Raw genomic sequence first — 26,745 nt, 5'->3', positions numbered from 1 at the left:
CTGGAGAAGAGGAGGCTCAGGGGTGACCTCATTGCCCTCTACAACTACCTGAAAGGTGGTTGTAGCCAGGAAGGGGTTGGTCTCTTCTCTCTAGCAACCAGCACCAGAACAAGAAGACACAGTCTCAATCTGCGCTAGGGGAAGTTTAGACTCGAGGTGAGGAGAAAGTTCTTCACTGAGCGAGTCATTCGCCATTGGAATGGGCTGCCCAGGGAGGTGTTGGAGTCACCATCCCTGGAGGTGTTCAAGAGGAGATTGGACGTGGCACTTGGTGCCAGGGTCTAGTTGTTAGGTCTGTGGTGACAGGTTGGACTCGATGATCTTTGAGGTCTCTTCCAACCTTAGTAAACAACAACGGAAGGTTTTGACAAGACTTGAGACACGCTGATACCTCTGTATGTGTGTGTGTTTATCTGTTCTGCTTCCTTGTCCCTGAGGGCCATTTCCCATGGGGTCCTATTTACTAACTCTTTGAAGACCTAGAATTTTCCTTTCCTAAAATTTAGCATCCTAACTGTACTGAACTCTAGTTCTCCTTGCCTTAGGACAGTGAACTGCACTAGCACATGATCACTGCAGCCCAGTCTGCCTTGGACTTTGACATCCCTGATGACTTCACTTGCATTTATGACCAACAGGTCCAATTACACATCCCCGTGTGTAGGGCAGTTAATTCCTTGTCTTAAGAGGTTCTCATCTAGGCACTCTAGGAGCCCCCTGGTTTGCCTGCAACTAGCCGTGCTGCTTTTTCAGCAGATGTCAAGGTGGTTAAAATCCCCCAGAGGGATGAGAGCCTGTGATCATGACATCTCCTTGAGCTGGAGTAAGAAGGCTTCATCAATAGGCTCCACTTGATGTGTAGTAGACTCCAGCCACAAGACTCCCTTTGTTGTCCCGGTCCCTAATTCCCTGATTCCTACTTCCTGAACAATCCTTTCCTCTTCAGTACTTCTTAAATCCTGATGTATCCATAGTATTTTGGTGGGGCAGATAGCTTGGTCAGATGACAGCACGGTTCTCAAGCTCCCAGTCTGTTCCAGGAATAACATTTCTGAGTCAATTGTGCCTCAGACAGATATGATACATTGGACATATTTTGTGCTGAAAGAGTGGAAGATTCTAATTCCCTGCATTATCTGTCTCTCAGGAAGGAGGAACTAGGTGCTTTTTATTTTGGCATTACCACTTTTGTCACATTTTCCTTGACATGGGGAGAACAGCATGATATCTACACTTACAGCTGGAAGACATCAGGAATATTGCTTTCCCTAAGCCTAAAAAAGTAATTGTGCTGTACCTTTTTGCAAGGCTTGAATGTAACACATCTGAATAGTACACAAAAGACTATCCCTAAATCCTCATGCAAGGGTATGGAGCTTGCTATCTGCTTTCCATACTTATAAACTATACCTTATTCAAAGACACCCAGCCTCATGTACTAGGAATCAGGGAGGGGAATCAGAATGAGGTCATCACAATAAATGAGGAAGTGGTCAGTTATCTGCTATGCCACTGAGACACACACAAGTCTACGGGGCCAGATGGGCTACTCCCAAGGGTGCTGAAGCAGTTGGCAGATGTGCTCACCAAGCCACTTTCCATTATTTACCTGATGTCCTGGCTAACTGGGGAGGTCCCAAGGGAATGGAGGGTAGCAAATGTAACACTCATCTGCAAGAAAGGAAGAAAGGAGGATCTGGGAAACTACAGACCTGTCAGTCTGACCTTGGTGCCAGGGAAAGTCATGGAGCAGTTCATCTCAAGCACCATTACACAACATATAGAGAACAACCAGGGGATCAGGCTCAGTCACCATGGGTTTATGAAGGGCAGTTCCTGCCTGACCAACTTGATCTCCTCCTATGACAAGATGACCTGACTATTGGATGAGGGAAAGGCTGTGGATATTGCCTGCCTTGACTTTCATAAAGCCTTTGACTCTGTTTCCCACAGAATTATTGTGGACAGACTGGCTGCTCATGGCTTGGATGAGCATACACTCTGCTAGATAAAGCACTGGCTGGACAGACAGGCCCTGAGAGTGGTGGTCAGTGGAGGTAAATTCAACTGGTGTCCGGTCACAAGTGATGTTCCTCAGGGCTCAGTGTTGGGATCACTTCTGTTTAATATCTTTATTGATGATCTTGATGAAGACACAGAGTGTGCCATCAGTAAGTTTGCAGATGACACCAAATTAGGTGGGAGTGTTGATCTGCATCATGGTAGGGAGGCTTTACAGAGGGACCTGGATAGATTGGATCAATAGGCCAACATGAACAGCTTGAGCTTCAGCAAGGCCAAGTGCCAGGTCCTGCACTTGGGTCACAATGACCCCAAGCAATGCTACAGGCTTGGGGAAGTGTGGCTGGAAGGCTGTCTGGCAGAAAGGGACCTGGGGGCTCTAATTGACAAGCAATTGAATATGAGCCATCAGTGTGCCCAGCTGGCCAAGAAAGCCCATGGCATCCTGGCTTGTATTGGAAATGCTGTGTCCAGCAGGAGTAGGGAGGTGATTGTCCCTTTGTACTCAGCGCTGGTGAGGCCACACCTTGAGTATTGTGTCCAGTTTGGGGCACCTCAATACAGGAGAGATGTTGAGATGCTGGAATGAGTGCAAAGGAGGGCAATGACAGTGGTGAAGGGCCTGGAGAATAAATCTTATGAAGAGCAACTGAAGAAGCTGGGGCTGTTTAGTTTGGAAAAGAGGAGGCTGAGGGGAGACCTCATTGCTCTCTACAACTCCCTGAAAGACATTATAGAGAGGCTGGTGCTGGTCTCTTGTCATAGGTGATTAGTGATAGAACAAGAGGGAGTGCCCTCAAGCTGTGACTGTGTAGGTTTAAAATGGACCTTAGGAAGAATTTTTTCATGGAAAGAGTGGTCAGGCATTGGAATGTGCTGCCCAGGGAGGTGGCTGAGTCACCACTCCTGGATGTGTTTAAAAGTCATTTGAATGTGGTGCTTGGGCATGTGGTTTAGGGGTGAACCTTGTAGAGTAGGGTTATCTGTTTGACATGGTGAACATGAGGGTATTTTCCAACCTGAATGTTTCTTTGACTTTGATTCTGTGACACTAGTTTCTCAGGTTTTGAGGTCCTAAACTATAATCGGCACCTGATTGAAGAAACACTAATAACTTTTTATTCAGCCAATTGCCATGTTTGTTGCACTATGATAGGTCCTTAGTACAGTATCAATAAATGGCCCCATGTAGAGAGCCCTCCAGCCAGTTCCTAACCCAGCACAGAGTGTGGCTGTCCAAGCCACGAGCTGAGAGCTTAGCCAGCAGTTTCCTGTAGGGGACGGTATCAAAGGCCTTGCTGAAGTCCAGATAGACCACATCCACAGGCCTCCCCATGTCCACCAGATGGGTCACCTGATCATAGAAGGAGATCATGTTGGAGAGGCAGGACCTGCCCTTCCTAAATCCATCCTGGCTGGACCTGAGCCCTTGGCCATCCTTCAGGTGCGCAGTTATTGCCGCCAGGATAATCTGCTCCATCACTTTCCCTGGCACTGTCAGGCTGACTGGCCTGGAGTTTCCAGGTTCCTCCATCTGACCCTTCTTGTGGATGGGGACCACATTGGCCAGTTTCCAGTCATCTGGGACCTCTCCAGTGAGCCAGGACTGGAGGAAAATGATGGAGAGCAGCTTGGCAGACCTTTAAGGATGCTTTCTGTAGAGCACAAGAGATCTCAATCCTCAGGTGTAAGAAATTGGGCAAGGTAGGCAAGAGACCACCATGGCTGAATTGTGACCTGCTGGTCAAACTAAAGGGCAAGTTGGGACTACATAGGAAATGGAAGGAGGAACAGGCATCCTGTGAAGAGTATAGGGACATTGCCTGATTGTGTAAGGACAAGGTCGGGAAGGCCAAGGTACAGCTGGAACTGAACTTGGCAAGGGATGTAAATAAAAACAAGGTTTCTGCAGGTACATTAACCAGAAAAGGAAGGTTATAGAAAGGGTATGCCCCATGATGAGTAACAGTGGGGAACTTGTCATAACAGATGAGAAGGCTGAGATTCTCAATAACTTTTTTGCCTCAGTCTTCACTGGCAATCCCTCTCCTCATGGCTCTCATGTTGATGGCCCACAAGTTGGAGACCAGGGAGACAAAGTCCCTCCCACTGTCAGTGTTAAGTGTAGACAAGGTGCGTGATCATCTGATGAACCTGAAGATATACAAGTCCATGGGACCTGAAAATGCACCTCAAAGTCCTGAGGGAATTAGCTGATGTAGTTGCCAAGCCACTCTCCATGATATTTGAAACATCCTGACAGTCAGGTGAAGACCTGGACCCTGGGAACTTGAAGAAAGGAAACATTACACCCATTTTTGAAAAGGGTAGAAAAGAAGACCCTGGGAACTACAGACCTGTCAGCCTCACCTCTGTGCCTGGGAAGATCATGGAACAGATAACCCTAGATGACATGCTAATGCACAGGGAGGACAGAGAAGTGACAGCCAGCATGGCTTTACTAGGGCCAAATCCTGCCTGACCATCCTAGTGGCCTTCTGTGATAAAGTAACTATGCTAGTGGATAAGGGACAACCTATGGGTGTGATCTATCTGGACTTCTTCAAAGCCTTCGACACAGTCCCCGCACAACATCCTACTTGCCAAGCTGGAGAGACATGGATTTGATAGGTGGACTCTTCAGTGGATGAGGAATTGGCTGGATGGTCTCATTCAGAGGGTGGTGCTCAATGACTTGAAGTCCAGATGGAGAGCAGTGACAAGTGGTGTCCTTCAGGGGTTCATACTGGAACCTGTGCTGTTTAACTTTTTTGTCAATTACATAGACAGTGGGATGGAGTGCACCATTTGCAGGTTTGCAGATGACACCAAGCTGAGTGGTGCTGTCAATATGCCAGAGGGATGGGGTGTTATGCAGAGGGACCTGGACCAGCTGGAGAGGTGGGCCCAGGTGAACTTCATGACATTCACAAGAGCAAATACAGGGTCCTGCATGTGGGTAGGAACAGTCCTGTCAATACAGACTGGAGGATGAATTGAACATATGAACATGTTCTGCAGTTTCTTGTGACGTCCAAAAAAATCAACTTGTATTGTAAAAGTGATACCCATTTTTACACTAGAATTTTTCATCAAAGGCAAAAATCTGTTTGGTAACAAAGCAGTTCAGTTATGCACTTTCTTCTCTCCATTATCTCTCACAACTACTTGGGAAGTGTGAAGCTAGGGGAAGAGCCACAACACAGAAGTTTTCAAGCATTGTTTCCTGTGCCTTCCACCTAGTATGCAGTAAAAATGGGCAGAGCCCATGTCAGTAATTACAGCAGGGAAACAAATCTTCCCAAGCTCTGCCACCACATTAGGCCTGAAACACACAGAAGGGTAGGTTGCTGCTTTTAGCTTTGCAACTGTTTGCTGGCCTGGAAAGAGGAAAGATTAGGTATTACAGCAGGAAAGGCCTATACAGGAAACTATAAATAGAAACCAGGAAGAAAAAAAATGAGCATAAGAAGAGATTGTGGAAAAGAAAACAAGAGATGAAAAAATTTGCTCATCCACAGATGTCAGGATGCAATATTTGAAAGCTGAGTGAAGTTAATGCATGTAACTGAAATTAAAACTCCAGTCATCTATTATTTTATAAAGCCTGAGTTCCGGACATAATGTCCAACTTTTATCCAGTGGCCTGCAGCTATCAAACTGATTAAGTTTTTCAGTTACTTGAAATATGCAGAATTTGCTGCAGAAAAACATTTCAAAAGTGTTAAGTATTCTATGTTTTTTTGTTTGTTTTTTTTTTTGTTAAAGCAAGGCTGTAATGTAAAAAGATGAGTATGTTCTCATTCATGTTAAAATTGTGCTTTGAAAATGTTGGTTATTACAATATATTACTGCACATAGTACAAAAATCACTGATTTTCTCCAAATGTAATTAAAATATTCTAACTGTATTACACATGAAGGCAGGTGCAGATCCCTCAGAGATGAGGCACAGCACTCAGCAAGTGAAAGCTTTGGCTCTGTGGAAAGCCTTACCTCAGTGGGAGCCCTGGAACACTGACACAAATCAAATTGGTCTCAATGCAGTGGAACCCTGCTTGAGAGCAAAGCACAAGAGAAAACACTGCAGCAGTGGATAACAAAGCCTGCAACATACATATGCAATGTCCCGGTTTGCTCATTAGCAACCTCACTGATGTAATGCAGGTACTGTTGTCTGAGTTCTGAGATCTGCAGCTGGCCATCATGTTGGCACCCATGCTGGGGTATGTGCAGAGAGGGAAAGTGAGCTGCTCCATCTTGCTGTAACGAGAAGGTCAGATGTGCTTGGGATTCCACATACTAGGATGGGGAAGCTAAACTGTTCCAGGTTACCACAACAAAGGCTATGGCATCCTACAAAGAGAATTCTAGTTTCTTACATGTAAATAAGTATCTCCATTATCTAAAAATAATATCATATCCTTTTTCATGGAGAGTAACTTCTGTTTCTACCTAGGAATAGTTCATTTAATAGCAGAGGGAAAAAAATCCTTTACAATTAATGTTATAGTTTAAAGGTGGAAGATTTTCAGTGATGTGAAGTCAAACACAGACTTCTGCATTTTGGACACACATCATACATTTCCTCATGCAGCTGAAGATTAAAGTCTCCATAAAGGAAAGCATGACACTGGTATTCACTTGTTATTTAAGAACTGTTCCTTCAACAGAATGTGGAGGGGGAAAAAAATTTTTAAAAAACCAAACCAAAACACAACATTTTTGTAAACCTTCAGGCCAAGTGAAACGTTTTTGCAGGTACAGAATAGAGTATGGGAACTTGTCTTTGCAGGAAGTCCAATGGTAACAAAGTCAGGAATGCATTAATGGTGTTCTAAATGCTCTGTTGTAAGGAAATAAAGAACAAGAAATAATTGCTGTCTTGGTAGTTGTGGAATCTGCCTTTTTTTTTTTTTTTTAATTTATTATTATTCTTTTAATAGAAAAGATGAGATAATAGAATTGTTACCAGACTTTGAACTGAGGTTTTGAGATCATTGATCTAAGCTTTAAAATACATTTTACACCAGCTTTTCTCATTGCTACAAAAGGCATTATTTCCTCTGTTCTTTAGCACACAAAAGGACAAGTTTCACCAACTTACAGAGTGATTGTTCTGTTACTGGTGAAATCATGATGGGTTTCAGTGTTGTGCTGTATTGGGCTTTGTAGCTATGAATCAATATGTGAGCAACTTAGTGTTTCCACAAAAACAGAAATGTATGTCTCACGTAGAGTGCTGATACCAAGAGGTGTTGAATATCCCAGTTTCTGCTGGGTGAGGACTGAGAGCATGTAGTTCCATACAGCAGCTTACAGATGGCATTTTGAATGTGTAGCTGAAACTGCTGCTTGGAGCAGTGCAGGAAGCATGAAATCAGCACTAACAAAATAATCAGCAAATTGATGCTGAGAAATAAAGTATTTGTGTGCTTGCCTTTGACTATAATATTCTTTTGAATAGTCCTGTGTTGTGACATTAGAGGCACAAACGAGGCCAAATTATCAAGTGAGGGTATTTATTAACAGAATAAAGTGGATGGATCAGAAGGAGAGAGAGAAAACAGAGAGAGAGAGAAAAGGAGAGGAATTATATTACCACCCCCCAAGACGGTTTGCGTCTGTGGAGGAAGGGTGCTGCCTCGTTAGCTGTGCTGTCCTCTGCTGGAGGAGAGGAAGGAGAGAGCCCAAAGTCCAAGTCCTTCTCTGAGCAGCCTCTTCAGCTCCATGAGTTGCAGCAGGCAGAACTTAGGACACGGAGAAAGGGTTCCTCCTGGTCTGCTTCTTCCGGGCTACATGGTGATGTCTCTGTCCTTTTCTCTCCTGGTATTCTCTTCGGGTTTTTTCAGAGCAGCATTGCCCAGGGCTTTTCCTTCTCCTGAGACAGTATTGCTCACATCTTATATACAGTTTTTTAGGTCTGTGCCCCGGTGGTAAATCCATTGTCCTTTTCACCATCCTCCCTTTCTGGGGTAGCTGATGGGTGCCTTTGCACATTCCAGAGAGTCGTTATCCAGTGGCTCTGCCCAATACACATCAGCTATTGACTAGGCAAGGAGCAAAGATGATTTTATCTTTGTTGATTCACATCAAGAGAGACAAGATTTAATCTCTTACACCATCCCATCAATCAAAGATAAAAGCAAGAAAGAAAAAAAGGAAAGAAGGCGAAGAAGTTTAAACAATTTTTACAATAGACATAAGTTTTGATTGGCTAATGGCACAAATCTGTTTTACACCATCATTAGACACAAATTTCATACCGGACACTACATGTTGAATCAAGTGTATAAAACAGGGAATTACACAAGGTGAAAGAGTAACAATACTAAACCACATAACAAATAGAACACAATTAAAACAGGGAATTAAACAAGGTGGAAGCATCCGTGTTCCTCCTGGAAGCCAGGAGAACAAATCCATAACCCCCACACACCCCATCAGTCCTTCAGCTGGAACTGAAGTGAAAGCTACCTTCCAGATCTGAATGCTTCCGCGGGGATATGAGGGAAGTACTGTCCTTGAAAAGAAGTTTTCTGTGATGATGCTGCAAGGAAACTTTTTTCCAAGGTTTGCAGCCTGCAAAACTTGAGAGGCCTTTTACATTGTAACAAGACAAGTCCTTCTGACAATGCATCAAGGAAACTTCAGCGTTAGAATTTAAATAAGAAACACAACCTCAAAACATACAAAACTGGTATTTCCAGTTTTCACACACACAGCGGTTCTCCGAGCCACCCTCTCAGGTGATGTCCCTGAAAGAGTTGGCTTAATTACTTTGAATCGGTCTGTAAGTACCCTTGATTTTTTCAACCTCTCTCAAAGCCAAGCTAAACACAAACAAACCCTTTTTCCCAAACCATGTACATTATTTTGGTGGTCTCCTGGATCATGCTTCACACACACGCTCAGCACTGAGGAGTGAAGCCCTTAGTTCCCCTCGGAGGCACACCCCTCCCCTCAAGTGGTTCCACCAAGAAGGGAACAGTGGGCTCAGCCCTCTCTTTAGGCTCAGGCCAGCTTTATACAATGATTTCTAATTGCCTCGTGGATACCCCCTCAATCACTTCTTTTGGAATACCTTTCTTCTGACCCACCCCCCACCAACATTGCCGGGTATTCAAGTGTTCCCTGCCCCTAGCCAGGTGCCCACTAGGAATGGCCCTGGGGCTTGGTGGGTGAATCATTTTCACGTGCCTTAAGCCTCTAGTTTCAGGTTTTTTAATTTCGTCAGGTATACCATGCTGCCTGGCATAGTCTAATAACTCCCTTCCCACTTCTTCCCATGTCCATTGCTTCAAGTCAGGCTGGCTCCCTCTGGGTGTTAAATTTTCCCTTACAGTAGCTTGCATGCTTGAAGAGAGTGGAGTATCAGCTATTTCTTTTTGGAGCTGGATACCTCTTATTTTAAGTGAATCAGGAAGACCCCTGACCAAAGGAGTCATTCTGTTTGAATCCACCAGGAGAGAAAGGGGGATTCAAAATGATGCTGTGAGAAATTGTAATATTTGACTTTCGCAAGGGGAATTGCTGGGGACTGTGAGGTTCGATCTTTGGGCTGATTGGTTGGTCGTGGTCTTTGTTGGGTGGGGTTCAATCCTTGTGTATTGGGAGAGAATGGTGAGGCACCAACATGTCTGATGACTGGCCAGGTCAAAAGTGCAGATTTTGTCCCAGCCCTGATGGAGAAGGGTGGGAGCTACTGGGGAAAGGTATGAATATGTATGTTTGACGTCTATGTAAGTTCAACTCGTGTTGTTACGGTGCGCCTCTAGCAAACCTGCTATGTGCCCAGCGCTGTTTTGCCTTTATTTTATGATAAAGTGGTTGTATTTAAAATTTAGCAGTGAGATCGTTTCTCACAATGTTTAGTTCTCTTTTGTATATCATTTGCAGGCATGCAGCCTTTTGCACATTCTCCATTATCTGATTCATCCCTCACCACAGGACTATGGGTCCCCCTCTCTCCTTTGAGCCAAAAGCTCCTGCCCAATAAGCAGATCACTGAGTAAGGCTCCAGGGTCCACTTCTGGTTTTTGTAGTTAGAAAAACATTATCACCCCAATAGCCCATGGCTTCAGCTTCTGTTAACATAATCTGATCACCTCCAGTTTTTTAAATTCGCCATACATATTCCACCTCAGATTCCCCAGCAAAGCATGCAAATTCTCTGTGGATTTTGGCTAGCTCAGTGGAGGAGAAAGGTTTCTCTTTCGTTGTGATAGTGGGGGTAGCTTCCCCATCCTCATATAAAATTGCAGTTTTAATGAGAGGTCTAACATGTACAGCAGCTTCCTTAGCTGCTGCCAATTCTGCCTGAGGGTATATGGGGGCAGAATCTGGGTAATTCACATCCTGGTTTGCTTCCAAATATGAATTTTGCCTCCTCTCCTTTTCTAATTTAATTTTAAGATCTGCCACTACATCTTTCAAAGTGGCAACATGGCTTTGTAGTGAGTCCACAAACCCCTGCAAACAGGAGATCATTTGATTCTCTTGCTCATGCCATTCCTCTTTTTCTTTCACTGAAGCTGATAAACAAGCACCTAAGTCTGCACAAATAAAAGCTTTGCATTTTCTGGCTTTTGCTCTTGCATCTTTCTGCAGGGCCACAATTCGATCAGCCACACTCTGGAAACTGGGCCCAGTTTTCACGGGCCCAGTCAAGACCTTGTACAGATGGGTGGACACCATGAGCTTCCAAAAGCCTCTCACTCAGGGCCATTTCCTTTGTTTCACAAAGCATTTTTTAACAGGACACTAAGTTTCATGGGGCAGTCAAATAAAAAACACTGTTTGTACCCCAAAAAATCTTCCCTGGAAAAACATGCACTTTTAAAAGGCTTACTCCAAAATACTCTTCTCCAGGAAAAATACACTATAGATTTCTCAGGAGAGGTCACACACAAGAAAAAGCCAACCTGGGCTTCTCAAGGGAGAGTCACACTATTTCCCTGTGAGAACCCACACTTGCAAAAGCTTCTCAACTTTTGTTTCTCAAATTTTCTGTTACAACAGGATAAAAAAACCCCTGGGTTTCTTAGGGAACAGTCACTCTGTTTCCCAGAGAGAACATACACTTGCAAAAGCTTCTCAACTTTTGTTTCAATACTGGGCTTCCCAGGGAAGCTACACTGCTTCCCCAAGAGAACACACACTTTACAAAATATCAACAAAAACTGGGTTTCCCAAAACAGGGTACAGAGGATTCTCAAGGAGGTCACACTATAAAATCAACATTTGTACCCTGGTTAATCTTCCCTGATTTAAAGATTTAAGCACACACATTTAAAGTTTTTGAGAACTCCCACACAGTCTCTCTGCAAACTTCTGCTTTGCCCTTCTCTGGTCACTTCCCTCTCGGGAGAGTGGAAACACGAATCTGGACTCCGCATTCATTTCATACCCAGAGTACGTCTCACACACACACACACACACATTTTGGGGTTCTCAGAAATGCAATAGTCTTGCTGTGATACTTTCACTGCACGGGAATGCTGCCGACTATGCCATATTAATGTCTTGGTCCAGAGAGGGTAAGAAACTCAGGTCTTTTGAATATTCCCATGTGACGAAATTAGAGGCACAAACGAGGCCAAAATATCAACAGCAAGGCCATTTATTAACAGAATAAAGTGGATGAATCAGAAGGAGAGAGAGAGAGAGGAGGGAGAGAGAGAGGAGGGAGAGAGAAGAGGAAAATAAGTATATTACCACCCACCTCCTACCATTCCTCCCCCTGTGGAGGAAGGGTGCTGCCTCGTTAGCTGTGCTGTCCTCTGCTGGAGGAGAGGAAGGAGAGAGCCCAAAGTCCAAGTCCTTCTCTGAGCAGCCTCTTCAGCTCCATGAGTTGCAGCAGGCAGAACTTAGGACACGGAGAAAGGGTTCCTCCTGGTCTGCTTCTTCCGGGCTACATGGTGATGGTCTCTGTCCTTTTCTCTCCTGGTAGTCTTTTCAGGTTTTTACAGAGCAGCATTGCCCAGGGCTTTTCCTTCTCCTGAGACAGTATTGCTCACATCTTATATACAGTTTTTTAGGTCTGTGCCCCGGTGGTAAATCCATTGTCCTTTTCACCATCCTCCCTTTCTGGGGTAGCTGATGGGTAGAGATGATCTTGTCTATGCACATTCCAGAGAGTCATTATCCAGAGGCATCTGCTCACCATCCCCTCCCTTGGCAGGTATCCTCTGTGTGAGGAGCAAAGGTGATCTCATGTTTGTTGATTCACATCAAGAGAGACAAGATTTAGTCTCTTACAGTGCTCTCAGCCTGTTCCATGTGTTTTTGTATGTAGGAAGGACTAGTGACACCATGTGTCCAGACACAATAGAGCTGCTTGTAAAAGTAGTATTGCTTGTATTTGGTTTTTCCATTTCTTTTTCCTTGAGTTGAGTATTTGGGGAGAATTCTTGTTTGCAGCTGGTGTATAGTGTACTCTTTGAGTCCATGTGTCTGTAATATTTCTATATGTAATAGTCTAAAAGATATATGTAGCGCCCAAAACCAAGTACCTAAATCACACATAATACCATATGATGGCCAGTGCAGACAGCCACAGCTGAATCTCATGCTCTGTGACCCAAGTTCAGAAGGACCTTTTTAATAAGCAATAGCTGGTATTGGAAATCCTGGATTTGTTGACCTAGTGGAATTCTACAAAACAGAGCTTTGGCAGACTTTGTTGTCCATGAAGTCAGTGGGAAACTCTCACTGATATCAACAGGAACTGAGCCAGTGCTGAGTACTTCGAAAATTCCTCACTTAATCTTCTTTTCAGTGGGAATGAGGGGAAACGAGCTATATTGCTGCATAAAATTTATTAAGGTGGTTTGTGTATGTCAGCTGCTTCTTCATATATTTTCTTGAAGAGCTGATGACAGAGGTACTTAGGACCACTAGGACTAAGGCTAGTAAGAGATACACTGACAAACACTTGCAAATGCAAATCACCCACCACAATATAAGAAGGCACATATAAAAATAATCATGGAAAACTAATTCACTATTTTTTTTCTCTCTCCTTGATTCAGTTCTGCAGTGTTAATATTGAGAACATTTTGGTTCCAAAGCATTTGGGGAAGAAACACATAGCAACTCTGTTGCTTACAAGTCCCTTTACATGGTACAGTAAAGACTCAATAATCTTCCCCCCACTGTTTCTAGGCATATAATCAAAAGTCCTTAACAGCAGAAGGTCACTGTGAGTATATCCCAGAGGGACTCAGGGCAGTGTAGTGCACAGCAATAAATGTCTGGTCTTTAATTTACATTCATGTACTTCATTTTTCCCTATGCTGTTTATCACATCTTTCTCCATCAATCAAGAAAGACCAGGCTTTCACCATTAAAGAAATAATATGCATGGCTTTTTTTTCCAGGATTAAACTTTCCCTCCCCACCCCCAGCCACTAATTACTGCCAGAATACCATGGTATTTTAGCCAAACACAACCAGGCAGCTTTCTCACACCAAGAACATCTCCTGCAATTTCTGAGGAAAATATCTTGATATTCATGACAGATAACACACAATTACAAGAACTGCTGGTTGTATATTCTTTGATAGCAAGTGCAGACTTCTTGGGAGAAGCATCAGTGCTACTGTTTTTTAGAAGATACTGTTTTGGCAGGCAGGCCCTTTATAAATATTTAAGTACTTTGGTAAAAAGCACTGAAAAATAAGATTCATTCCTATCTTGCATTTTTTTGCATTTTTGTTCCCAGCTCCTTGTGGTCAAAATGAAACCAGAGAAGATGGCAAAATAATCCAGCTACCTCCCTGCAAGACAGGAGCATGGATTGTTCCTGCCATCATGGCCTGTTACCTCTTGGTTGCAAACATCCTTTTGGTGAACCTCCTCATTGCTGTTTTCAAGTGAGTGACACACTACAAAATATGGATTTCTGGGGGATGGACATTATTCTTTCACAGTCTAAGCAGGCTGCTAGGATGAAGACTTTGTCTGAGACGCATTTTCAGGGGATGCGAGGGTGAGAGAGGCAAAGATGCAGTAGCTTGAGGGAAATGCCAAGCTTTTCAAATTGTTTCACTTTCAAGGACAAAAACCTGATGGGAATCAGGGCTGAGATGTCAAAAAAAATTAAAGTTCAGTTATTGCATCATCCACTCCTGATACAGTAAACAAGAACAGAAATACTTTCCTGCCTTGTTGGGTAGTTGTACAGAGTGGACATACGCAACAGTAAGATACTTTGAATTGGCTCACTACCACAATGCTTTGCAAAAGCATAAATGTATTCATTCTTTTTGTTCTTCTTTTCTTTCCTTTCTTTTCTTTTCTTTTCCTTTTGTGACAAGGAAACATTGCCACCACTAGTGGAATGTGTCTAGTTAAGGTGCTGTCATATCATCTTCAGCAAAGTACCTAAAACCATTTCAATCTGATGTTATTTTCCTCTTCTTGCCTTCTAGCAATACATTTTTCGAAGTCAAATCCATATCCAATCAAGTATGGAAGTTTCAAAGATATCAGCTAATCATGACATTTCATGAAAGACCTGTTCTCCCACCACCTCTGATCATTTTCAGCCATATGACTATGATATTCCAACACCTCTGCTGCAGATGGCGGAAGAATGAAAGTGACCCAGATGAGAGAGACTATGGATTAAGTAAGCCTTAGACAATTTTACAGTGACACTTGCAAATGGCCCTGACATGGTTTGACATGACTGAAGGCTAAATCCAGATATAACTTTTCCATCAGAGAACTACTTTCAACTGCAGAAATCTTACCAGAATTGGGTTGACTGCATTGCTCAATTCTGATTTCTTCTCAGAAGGCAGCTATGTATTTTCTGGGATTTTTGGGGGTTGTTACCCTCTTTGTTTCTTTAAAGCAAAGAGGTTTGTTTTGCTGTTGCTAGAGGTCTTCTATTGCTGGAATTCTTCTTACAGTCCACCACACTTCCAGATTTCTCTGAAAATAAAGCATTGCTACTTTTTGAGCAAACAACACATACTTCCCTCAACACTTTTTTGCCTAGATAAGCTGAGATATGGTGAGAAGTAATTATTTTGTATACACATGTTCTCTCTTTGACATGGACTTAAACTGGAGGAATAGTTCCTTCAGACACTTTAATATGAACTCTCATAACTCTTAGAACAGAATGGAAGCCATGTGGTGGCATTGAAGTTGCAAGTGCCACCAGACTGCTTTCCTCCCTCCCACTCACATCACACTGTCTGCCACAGCCCTTGCTGCTGCCTGCAGATAACTCTTGCCATGCCAGATAGACTCTCTGTACTCAGACTCCTTTCCTAGCTGGCAGCTAATTTGATTATATTTTGTCTTAGTTTACAGGTGGGCTTTTGCTCCCACTGTCTTTCCAGGCCCTGACCAGCAGCTGTGTTTAGATTTCATGCAATCAAAACACATTCATGTTTGCTCAGTATTTGCCTGCTTAAGTGTTCTCATCTCCAGAATCAGATATAACTGAAGCCACTAATTTGGTAATTAGCTGCATCTATCTGCTTTCATACAAAAACACCAGACAAATTTGAAGCCTGCTTTTGAACATTTAGTCCATGAATTCCACAATAAGAATGTAGTTAAGTTCCTGTGTTAATCTTTGACAAATTCACATTTTTTTCTATTGTTTCCACAGAACTGTTCATAACTGAGGATGAACTGAAAAAAGTCCATGATTTTGAAGAGCAGTGCATAGAAGAATATTTTAGAGAAAAGGATGACAGATTCAACTCCTCCAATGATGAAAGAATCCGTGTCACTTCAGAAAGGTGCACTTTTTCTGGTTGATCTCTCATGAGTTGATCAGGAAATGTTTTGCTGTTGCCAATCTCACCCTTCCTTTTTCTTGAAAAGGGAACTATTTAAGCTATCTTTAATGAGTCTTAACTAAAAAGCGACAAGAGGTGGTAACCAGCACCAGAACAAGAGGACACAGTCTCAGGCTGTGCCAGGGAAGGTTTAGGCTGGATGTTAGGAAGAAGTTCTACACAGAGAGAGTGATTGCCCATTGGAATGGGCTGCCTGGGCAGGTGGTGAAGTCATCATCATTGGAGGTGTTTAGGAGGAGATTTCATAGGGTGCTTGGTTGCATGGTTTAGTTGATTAGGTGGGTTTGATATTAGGTTGGACGCGATGATCTTGAAGGTCTCTTCCAACCTGGTCTATTCTATTCTATTCTATTCTATTCTATTCTATTCTATTCTATTCTAATTTCTTTCCTTTTTTGCTAAAGCAAATGTTCCTCAAAGTTTTGAAAATGCAAATCTTTTAATCAGATGTATACAACTGATGTAGTGAGAAACATAAATTATTATTGGATTTCAGTTCCTAAAGCAGAACTTTAGGGCACAAGTGGTCAGAATACAATGGTAGAGCAAATGAGAGCTCCTCAATGAAAACAATGGCTTTGGCACTGACCTGCTAGCCAATCATGAAAAAAGCAAGCCTTGTTCCAGATGGCCTTACCAGGTAAGCTAGTTTCATTGAGAGCAATAGGAATCTTGACATTAATTTAAAAGGAACTAGGCATTTCACCAATAGCAATGAGATGCACAGAGGACAAAGGCAATATGCTAATTTTAGTGAAAGTTGCCCATCTTCAAATTCATTCATCCTAAAAACTCATAAAAATTCTGATGTAGTACTTACATGTTTTCATCACACAGCAGCTGAGCAACACAGTCTAAGCTGGAGAGCAGAGCTTGTTGGTCGATTCATAGCACTGTTACCAAGAAGTATTTTAGGGCAACATCCTGTCAGATATTCATAAAACTGCTGAACCACTGAAAACTCCATTCCCTGAACAGTGAGCAGAGTTAAAGGTTACTTAGATGACCTAAGCTGAGTGCATGCACATTTTCAAAGGGCTGGAGTATGTAATTGATGAGTTGTAATTTCTGTGGTCAATTTTTCAGAAAACTGCCTTGTTTCCCAAAGGGTTTTTTGGCAGAAATGGAGGTTAGATCGCTGCTCCTTTAAATGCATCCAGACTTGGTGGAACTTGAGAACAGCTATTTATGTGGTTTTCATCCATACCATCACTTCCATGCTTTGATCTAGATTCTCTCTGTGTTATCCTGTCTATGGCTGTCAATTGCATGTCATCTGCCACTCTAGCTTCAATAACAGAAGTCAGTTGAGTTGTCATTGCAGTCGATTGCACAGATATAACACTCTACTTGTATGCAATCTGGCACTGCCCCTGCTGCAGCTATGCCTAAAAGGTATAATCTGGTTTTGAAATAAATCTCTCCCAGAGCACGATTAGTAGATGTGCTATCCTTTAGTTGTCTGCTTAATGAATACAGTATACCTGAAATACATCTTTTCTAAATGCATATTTGAGGAGGAGAATGGTAAGGCATGGAAGGGCTTCCTTGTAAAAATGTCAAAGTACCACAGTATCACAGTATAACTAAGGTTGGAAGAGACCCCAAGGATCATCAAGTCCAACCTGTCTCGACAGACCTCACAACTAGACCATGGCACCAAGTGCCACGTCCAATCTCCTCTTGAATACCTCCAGGGACGGTGACTCCACCACCTCCCTGGGCAGCACATTCCAATGACGAATGACTCACTCGGTGAAGAAATTTCTCCTCACTTCGAGCCTAAACCTCCCCTGGTGCAGCTTGAGACTATGTCCTCTTGTTCTGGTGCTGGTTGCCTGGGAGAAGAGACCAACCCCTTCCTGGCTACAACCACCTTTCAGGTAGCTGTAGAGGGCAATGAGGTCACCCCTGATCCTTCTCTTCTCCAGGCTAAACAATCCCAGCTCCCTCAGTCTCTCCTCACAGGGCTTGTGCTCAAGGCCTCTCACCAGCCTCATTGCCCTTCTCTGGACACGTTCAAGTGTCTCGATGTCCTTCTTAAACTGAGGGGCCCAGAACTGGACACAGGACTCAAGGTGTGGCCTAACCAATGCAGAGTACCGGGGCACAATGACCTCCCTGCTTCTGCTGGCCACACTATTCCTAATACAGGCCAGGATGCCATTGGCCTTCTTGGCCACCTGGGCACACTGCTGGCTCATGTTTAGGCGGGTGTCAATCAGCACCCCCAGGTCCCTCTCTGTTTGGCAGCTCTCCAGCCACTCTGACCCCAGCCTGTAGCTCTGCATGGGGTTGCCGTGGCCAAAGTGCAGCACCCGGCACTTGGACTTGTTGAATGCCATCCTGTTGGGCTCTGCCCATCTGTCCAGTCGGTCGAGGTCCCTCTGCAGAGCCTTTCCACCCTCTAACTGACTAACATCTGTTCCCAACTTGGTGTCACCTGCAAACTTGCTGATGACTGACTCAATCCCCTCATCCATATCATCAGTGAAGATGTTAAAGAGGATGGGGCCCAGCACTGATCCCTGGGGGACACCACTGGTGACTGGCCGCCAGCTGGATGTGGCACCATTCACCACCTCTGAAAGAGACAAGAGAAATGGAATGATAGAAGTCTATATAATTATGAGTGCAAGGAGAGAGTAAGTTGAAATCAATTGTTTGCTGTCTCTCCCAGAACAAGATGTAAGAGAACAACAGATTAACCTAGCAGGAGCACAGGTTCAAAATTAAACAAAAATAGGTGATTTTTTTTTTCCATGCAGTAACTAGTGGAATGGACAAAATTCTTGAAAGCTGATGAGGTCTAAAAGAATCTGATACATCAGCTGAAAGTCTGTAGGAATTCAGAGACTAGAAAAGCTTATGGACAAGTACTCCAGTAAGGACTGCTAAATATTTGGAAAGCATATTGAGCCCATGGAGTTCCTGAGCGGAAAATGTTTAGAGAATGAAGAATATAAGGAGGGAAGAGTTACATCAAACTGAGATAGTGGGCTAAGCTGATCTGTGGTACAACTGAGTACTTTTTTTTTCTTGTGTTATGGTAGCCCAATGGTCAGGGAACTACTATGAAAGCCATAGATGGCTGGGACAAGCCATGTGTGACATACGTGCACTCACCCCTTGACTGAGCAGTTCCTACTTGCAGACAGATTTCTCAGAGTGTTCCAGGTCCTTCTTGGAGGAAACAGAGCTGCACATGAAAGGTGCAAAGCCCAGTACACCTGGAAGAGGGAGCAGAGGGAAACAGGAGATAGGGAACAGACTCTTGCTTTCAGGCTCAGCCCCAGGAAAACAAAACAAAAAGATCCTGTCTCTGTTCATTGACCTGGGTGGTTTTCAGTTAAGTGTTCAATGGCTGTGCTGGGTCAGGACCACAGCATCTTGTCTGTCTGGCCTACAACAAGCTGCAGTTTATACTCTCACCCAGAAACAGTCCATCCTGTAGGGGCCTGTCTTGATTCAGTAATTACCTTACTTCTCATATAACAACATTACAGACGTGTCCAGATTTGGTGTCCTCACACAGAATATGTCCTTTACCTGACACTTTCACATTCAGAAGTTAAAAGCAATAATTCACACATTTGTCCTCTTCTGACTCCAGGTACTAAGTAACTTGGAGGAGTAACTCAATACCTAGGATTTCACACAGGCACACAGAAATAGCAGCAGCTTAGTGATACACATCAGAGAAGTGATTGACTAAGCAGGAAAATGCAAAGCAGTACAAAGCTGTAAGGTGTTTCCCTTAACAGCATTTATCAGCATAGGCAAATCTTACTGAATCTTCTGGAAACCTATGAGAAAAGCAAAGTTGGAGAAATTCACTACAGCAGGAGAATCACAACTGTTCGTGGAGAGCCTTCCTTTCTAGTCACTGTGAAACTTCCAGTGGCACATTCTGACCAGAACAGAGACATGCATAATATGATAAACTATGTACTGGTTTTCTTGATCTAGCATGAAGTCACTACAACAGTTTCTTCAGTTCTTTCAAACCCAATGCAAATCTGAGCAGAGTCACATCATAACTCTTTAAAAAGCAGCTAAGCTGGTTAGAGTAGGTACTGTATGGTGTCCATTACTACAGTACCTTCATGCTTTAGTCCAATGTGCAATGGGCAATGTAGTGCAATGACACTAAGAACATCAATGTGAATGCAGATGTATTACGCAGGTTTCAGAAACAGTAGACTGAAGTGCACAGGCTGAAGAAACAGACTTGGGTTGGTAAAAGGGCCACTACCAAGCCTAGCAGATTCAGCTACATGTGCAGAGCGACAGCAGGAAATTCAGTCTGTGAATCCAATGGCATCTCGCTGTGGTCACAAAGAGTTAAATGGTCTTAGGCGTCCGATGGGAACACAGCCAGGACAGCCCAGCTTCCTTAGCCTGCAGAAACCACTGCACCTGTGAAAACTGGCTGGCCGCTTGCATCAGCAATGCTTTACAAAGTGATGTCAGGCAAAGTACCCACAGCTTGTTACAGGCTTGTGAAATGTTGCCTATGTTTTACTTAAGTAAAACCATCCTACCATCACCTACAACAAGCAGAGTGGAGACCCCTGTAAGTGACTTTCAATGTCTACACTCCTTGTGGCAGTTTAAAAGGATTTTCAAGTATAAATGATGCCTTAAAAATGGACATAGATCTACCAAGGGACTTGTGAAACTAATTCTAGCACTCAGTTAAGAGGCCTACTCCTGAAAGGATTGCCTTACTACCATTAAATCACTACTTCAATTAAATTATTGAAGAACTCATGTGCAAAGGTTAAAAATAAATATAGCCAAAACAAATGCCAGCCAAAGCCATCATCTCCCAAATCATAATTAAAAAGGTTCACCAGAGGTAATATAAAGGCTTTGCCAGGTTCCAGTTAAGGTGCCAGTTAAGACCGTCTATTTTTCCCTAGTTACTGAATATTGTCCTCAGAGTGTCCAAGTTGGTTTCACCATTAGAAATTTTTGAGCTTCAGCAGAGCACAGTTGATGCACATTTCACTTGTAGCATCCTCTTTTTCTGTTCTCATTCCCATCTGTTAGCATGGCTTGGCACGTTCTCATACTTTGGATAAATCTTGCTATAAGGAAAAGCACAGGTGCAGTGGAGACATCATACATAGATACCATGGTATTTGCCAAAAGGTTTATACTATCTTCAATACATATGGGGGAAAAAATCCAAAGCAAAACTTGTCCATTCTTATTGTGAAATACTGGTTTAATTCAAAACTGTTCCTGAACAAAATACATCTCCAGCTGTCTGTTCACTGAGTGCAAGAACAATACAGGCAAATAGAAAATTCCACTTACTGACATATTTTAAGGACAATATTATGACCGTATTTTTCCAGAATGTATCCTCTTGTGTACAAGTGTTTGGCAGATGTAATTTTATCACATTTCTACTAAGAGTGTTGTTCTGTGTAATGAACTATTGTGGAACTGAACATCAATTTAATATCAAGAAATACCATCAATCAAAAGAACCAATTTATGTTAAAAAATTCCTAGAGTGGCTACATGCAATATATATAACAAAAGGTGAGTAGATTCAGCTAATAGCTTTGGATTTGGAGGACACCATAATCACTCAAGCTTTGTTTCTGTGAATAAAATGATGTAGTCAGGGCCCACCCAATGTAAATATGCACTTTTCACTTAACTGTGCACATCTCTGTGTAATGGGTTGGGGCAGATCCCCTCCCCACCACAGGCAGAAATAACGACTCAGGCAAACGGATTGCAAAAGTAGTGGAGTTTAAATAGGAAAACAACAATAAACAACAATGAAAGTTTTACAGAGACCCACAAGCACCATGATAAAGAGAGAGATCCCAGAACATACCCAAGAACATCCCATCCCCACCTGGGGGTACACCCAAACCCCCCAGGGCTCTTTCCTCCACCCCCCAACCCAGCCTTGGGCCTGGGCAGGCCCAAGGGAGGCAGCTCATGCCATTTTACCTAGGCAGCAGCAGGGGACGAAAGAGGAAGTGAAGACCCTGCATGGCCTTTTTATAGGGGAGCAGGGTGTTATGGGAATGGAATACCTGGTCCCTGTGACCACCCCCCTGGGCTGGGCCCACCCCTTGGGACCTCCCAGGTGTGGCCTGCACAGTGGCATCTGGGCCAGCACCCAGCCTAAACCACCACACTCTGTTAATCCTGGTTTCTAAGCCTTGGCTGCACTACCCTTATCTTATTGAGTTTCTACACAAATTTCCTACTACTAGCAACACAATCACATTTGTGATTACTTCCATAGCAACCAAAAGACCATGTAATTCATGTAATTCACAAGTCTCTCTGTTTTGGCCAGCAATACCATCAGTTTTACACTTTGTGCCTCTGGAAGTAGCTAACGATTGTGTTCAGGGAAGGAAGGACAAATACATGAACATGTACCAACAAGGTATGACTGTAAGTTCTTCTTGGGATGCATTAGTTGTGTTCTGTAGCATTGCAATAGGCCACACATGAATGAAAACTTTTCACTATGCACAGTCCTACTCATATAAATGTGTAACAACATGCAGTAATTCAGCTGGCTACGTTTCTATTGTAAAACTCAAGACTATCCAGTTAGCTTTAGAGAATATTATGAATTCATTCCAGTTCTTGGGTAACTGTTGCTGTGGCAAATGGTTTTTGTGGGTCATAACCTGAACATTGTCAAGGAAAATCCAGGAGGTGTCTCAATTGCTTCATATGTCTGACAGCCCTAAAATTGTGATGTTATATCTGCTCATCATCTCAGAGCAGTTGTTACAGAAAGTTGCTGGGTGATGAGACACTCATTAGCTGATAAATATTTCAAAAGTATAATTGATTTTATAAAGTAGCAATTCAGATAACTAATAACATAAGGGAAAATTCAACTGGTTCCCATATAAACTGTTTTTTCACTATGGAATTATATCCTGTGCTTGCAATTATATTAATCTGTTTTATTGGAGAATCTGGTAGAACTGGGTGTAGAATGGTGTCTAAATAATAATAATAAAATGAGTAGAATCAGTTTCTTTGAAATTACTGTTTCCTTTCTTAGCAGGGATCTCCCCTCCCCTCCCCTCCCCTCCCCTCTCCGAACCTCTCCGAACCGAACCGAACCGAACCGAACCGAACCAAACCTCTCCGAACCGAACCGAACCGAACCGAACCGAACCGAACCGAACCAAACCTCTCTGAACCTCTCCGAACCACTCCTCTCCGAACCTCTCCTCGCCTCTCCTCTCCTCTCCTCTCCTCTCCTCTCCTCTCCTCTCCTCTCCGAACCTCTCCGAACCTCTCTGAACCTCTCCAAACCGAACCTCTCCTCTCCGAACCTCTCCTCTCCGAACCTCTCCGAACCTCTCCGAACCTCTCCAAACCGAACCTCTCCGAACCTCTCCGAACCTCTCCTCTACGAACCTCTCCTCTACGAACCTCTCCTCTCCTCTCCGAACCTTTCCTCTCCTCTCCGAACCTCTCCGAACCTCTCCAAACCTCTCTGAACCTCTCCGAACCTCTCCTCTCCGAACCTCTCCTCTCCAAACCTCTCCGAACCTCTCCTCTCTCCTCTCCTCTCCTCTCCGAACCTCTCCGAACCTCTCCGAACCTCTCCTCTCCGAACCTCTCCTCTCCGAACCTCTCCTCTCCTCTCCGAACCTCTCCTCTCCTCTCCTCACTATGCAACTGACACTCCTAGTTTAACTCACTGGAGCACCTTCCCGATCAAGTGGTATTTGTTTGCTAAATTTCTTTAGCAGAGTTTTTGCATAAGGTGTTGGAGCCTGGGTTTCAATTTTAAGACTGACTTGTTCCCATTTGCTTTGGTGACCTTTTCACTGAATATCTCTACTTTGTAGAAATTAACCTGTTTACTTCTTTATTTAAGGGTAGAGAACATGGCCATGCGACTGGAAGAAGTGAATGAGAGAGAGCACTGCATGAAGGCCTCTTTGCAGACTGTTGACATCAGGCTTGCTCAGCTGGAAGATATGATGGGACGAATGGTGGCTGCCTTAGAAAAACTGACTGGCATAGAGAGAGGTGAGACAACCAAGATACGATCCAGGACCTCATCTGACTGTACTGATGTAGCCTACATTGTAAGGCAGAGTAGCTTCAATAGTCAGGAAGGAAATACTTACAAGCTTCAAGAAAGCATAGATCCCATGGGAGAGGAGTCCATGTCTCCAACATCTCCTACAATCACACCCCGCATGCGAAGCCACTCTTTCTATGCAACAAATATGAAGGAGAAGTGTGGGTTGGAAAAGTTTGAAAGTATCTTTAAGGAAAGATCTCCAAGCCTGCATCGGGCTACCAGTTCCCACTCGATAGCAAAAGAAGGAAAGGTTCCCTTAGCCCCTACCAGCACTTTGTCAATTGCCCCGAACTCCAGAAGGCCTTCATCTTGCATAGACATCTACGTCTCTGCTATGGATGAGATGCACTCTGACACAGAGCCACTTGACAGCTCCATAAATATTCTTGGTGCTGGAGACACAGCTCTGCAGGCTCACATAACCTCTTCCATTTTAGCAAACAGTGCATACATTAGCAGTACACCTGCTGAAAAAATTTCTGGCAGGAGTCTTGATTATGAGGAAACCTCTGGAATAGAAACAAGAGCATTTTCTTCAGACTATTCGCAAATCACAGATTGCCAAATCCCTTGGGATTCAGACCCTCCCTTGTATCATACATTAGAGCGCTCTAAAAGCAGTCGTTATCTGGCTACAACTGCATTTATTCTGGAGGAAACACCAATTGTGAAATCTCACAGTTTTATGTTCTCTCCATCTCGAAGCTACTTCACCAGCCTTGGTGTCCCAGTCAAAACAGCAGAATACACAAGCATTACAGACTGCATAGACACAAGGTGTGTGAGTGCTCCCCAGGCCATCGCAGAGAGAGACTGTTTCCCTGGAAGTCTTGGAGACAAAGTGGAGGACTTGGGATGCTGCCATCCAGAGAGAGAGGCTGAACTAAGTCACCCAAGCTCTGATCATGAGGATATTGAGACCAAAGACAGGAAGGGAATCCCCTTATCTCCTCAAGATGGCAATGCTACAAGAACTTTGGCCAACAGCATCCCCCTTCCAAAAATAGAGCGGGCCAACAGCTACTCTGCAGAGGACTCCAACATGTTGCGTGCACAGCACACACGGAAGAGCTACTCTATCAGTGACAAACTTGACAGACAGCGAAACACAACAGGCCTGCGAAACCCATTCCAGAGGAGTAAGTCCTCGAGGCCAGAGACCAGAGGGGACAATCTCTCCATGAGAAGACTGTCAAGAACAGGAGCCTTCCGCAGCTTTGAAAGCAAGCACAGCTAGGCCTAGACAAAGCTCATGGGCAGTCTAAGAGTCATCAGCTCTCCTTCTTTACAGAATTAAAAATACCCTTATGTCACCTCCTGTCAACTCCTCTGGCATTAGCCACTGGTCAAGGAAGCACATTGTCAGTCTCAGCATCACCCACTGAGTTACTGCATCTTGATCCAGCTGATATTTGCACTTAAGAAAAAAAGGAGGGATGAAAGCTTTACAAAGACTTCAGTAAACAACAGGAATAACAAGCCCCCTTTAAGAAGTCAAAAGAAATACATGAGTAAGTTCAGAAATTTGCCTTTTACTAGAAGGCATCCTAAGATATTTGACCATTATTCAAGCTTTTAGGCTGCAGGAATTAACTGGCAAAAAGAGAGGTACAAATTAGATGTTCTAAACTTCAGTCATGACTCCTTTTTCATCTGTCTCACCATTGTGATGACTGATGAAAACCATTTGTTATTTTTGTAGGAACTGGCAGTAAACAAACCTAAGTATCCCAAATCTCCTGCATCCCACATTTGCGGAACGAAGATGAACATGATAACAATCATAACATTCACTTGTCTCTTTTTGTATCAACTTCTAGATCCACAAAATGTTTATATTTTCAAGAGCAGAAAGGGAAAAGAAATGCCTTTTGTACTGCAATTCAAATGGAGGAAGAATTTATGTTAAAATATCAGGTAATTTCCTGTATAAAACAGGCATCCTAGATTCTAGCACAACTGAGCAAGCTCAGGATGAATGTAATTAAGTGGAATAGTACCTATTTATTTTTTTACCACATTTGCCATCAATATGTTGTCTCATTAAAGCAAAAGATGTGATGGAACAGTAAGAAGAAGTTGATCAGAGCAGAGCACAGTAATATTGGCAGGTTCTCACTCATCCTTTTTATTACATATACAAATGGAGGAGATTTATCCACCAGGCTGCTACCAGGCTCTTCTTGCTGTTCCATTTGAGCTGCCAATTTTTCACATCATTCCCTCACCTAAAAATATGCACCTTTTTTTTTTTTCCCCAAGTATTTCAAGGTGTACAAGATTTACAAAGCAGTCTGAATCCTGATTAATGCAATTAGTCTGAAGTTGCTTAAGGGAAATGTTCTTGGCAGAGTACAGGAGAACACTAAAAAGTGTATGTGCTTCCAAAGCAAGAAGAAGAACTAAAGCAAAACTGCAGGTGTCTGTAAACACAAAAACCACATCAGTTATGGCTAGGCTTCCACTGTTCAGCAGCGTATCACACAACATTCATTTCAGTAGAAGAAAGTATCTGAACGGTAGTACAGTTATGGGTTTTGGTTGAAGACAGCCATAACTTCACTCCACCTGCATTCCTAAGGCTTCACAATGTTAACTCAAGTTTCAAACTTCTCACAAGAAGATATCACTGTGGTCACAGGAGGACGGTCATGCAGAAGATAGGAAAACGGAGAAGCATAAACTGCAACTGGACCAAAATCTCACATTCTTTATGAAGACACAACTCTGTCACTCATAAAGAGTTGAAACTAGTGCTATTTAAAAATACAGCACCTCTACAATGACCAACA

General features: G+C 43.3%; 1 protein-coding gene across 2 annotated transcripts in view; it reads left to right on the top strand.

Moving 5' to 3' along the window:
- Positions 1 to 25,228, top strand: part of TRPM3 (transient receptor potential cation channel subfamily M member 3) — a 348,624-nt gene extending 323,396 nt beyond the window's left edge. For both annotated transcript variants that reach the window (XM_054178940.1, XM_054178939.1), the window contains 4 exons: positions 13,749 to 13,899; positions 14,458 to 14,657; positions 15,657 to 15,789; positions 23,741 to 25,228. In XM_054178940.1, coding sequence (XP_054034915.1) covers positions 13,749 to 13,899; positions 14,458 to 14,657; positions 15,657 to 15,789; positions 23,741 to 25,190 — 1,934 coding nt within the window. In that variant the 3' untranslated portion in view covers positions 25,191 to 25,228. The remainder of the gene's footprint in view (positions 1 to 13,748; positions 13,900 to 14,457; positions 14,658 to 15,656; positions 15,790 to 23,740) is intronic.
- The last annotated feature ends 1,517 nt before the right edge of the window (positions 25,229 to 26,745 follow it).

The sequence above is a fragment of the Dryobates pubescens genome, chromosome Z (genome assembly GCF_014839835.1).
Source record: "Dryobates pubescens isolate bDryPub1 chromosome Z, bDryPub1.pri, whole genome shotgun sequence".
Classification (NCBI taxonomy): Eukaryota; Metazoa; Chordata; class Aves; order Piciformes; family Picidae; genus Dryobates; species Dryobates pubescens.
Note: the sequence above shows the minus strand (reverse complement) of the source record. Positions and strands in the feature narration are given on the sequence as shown.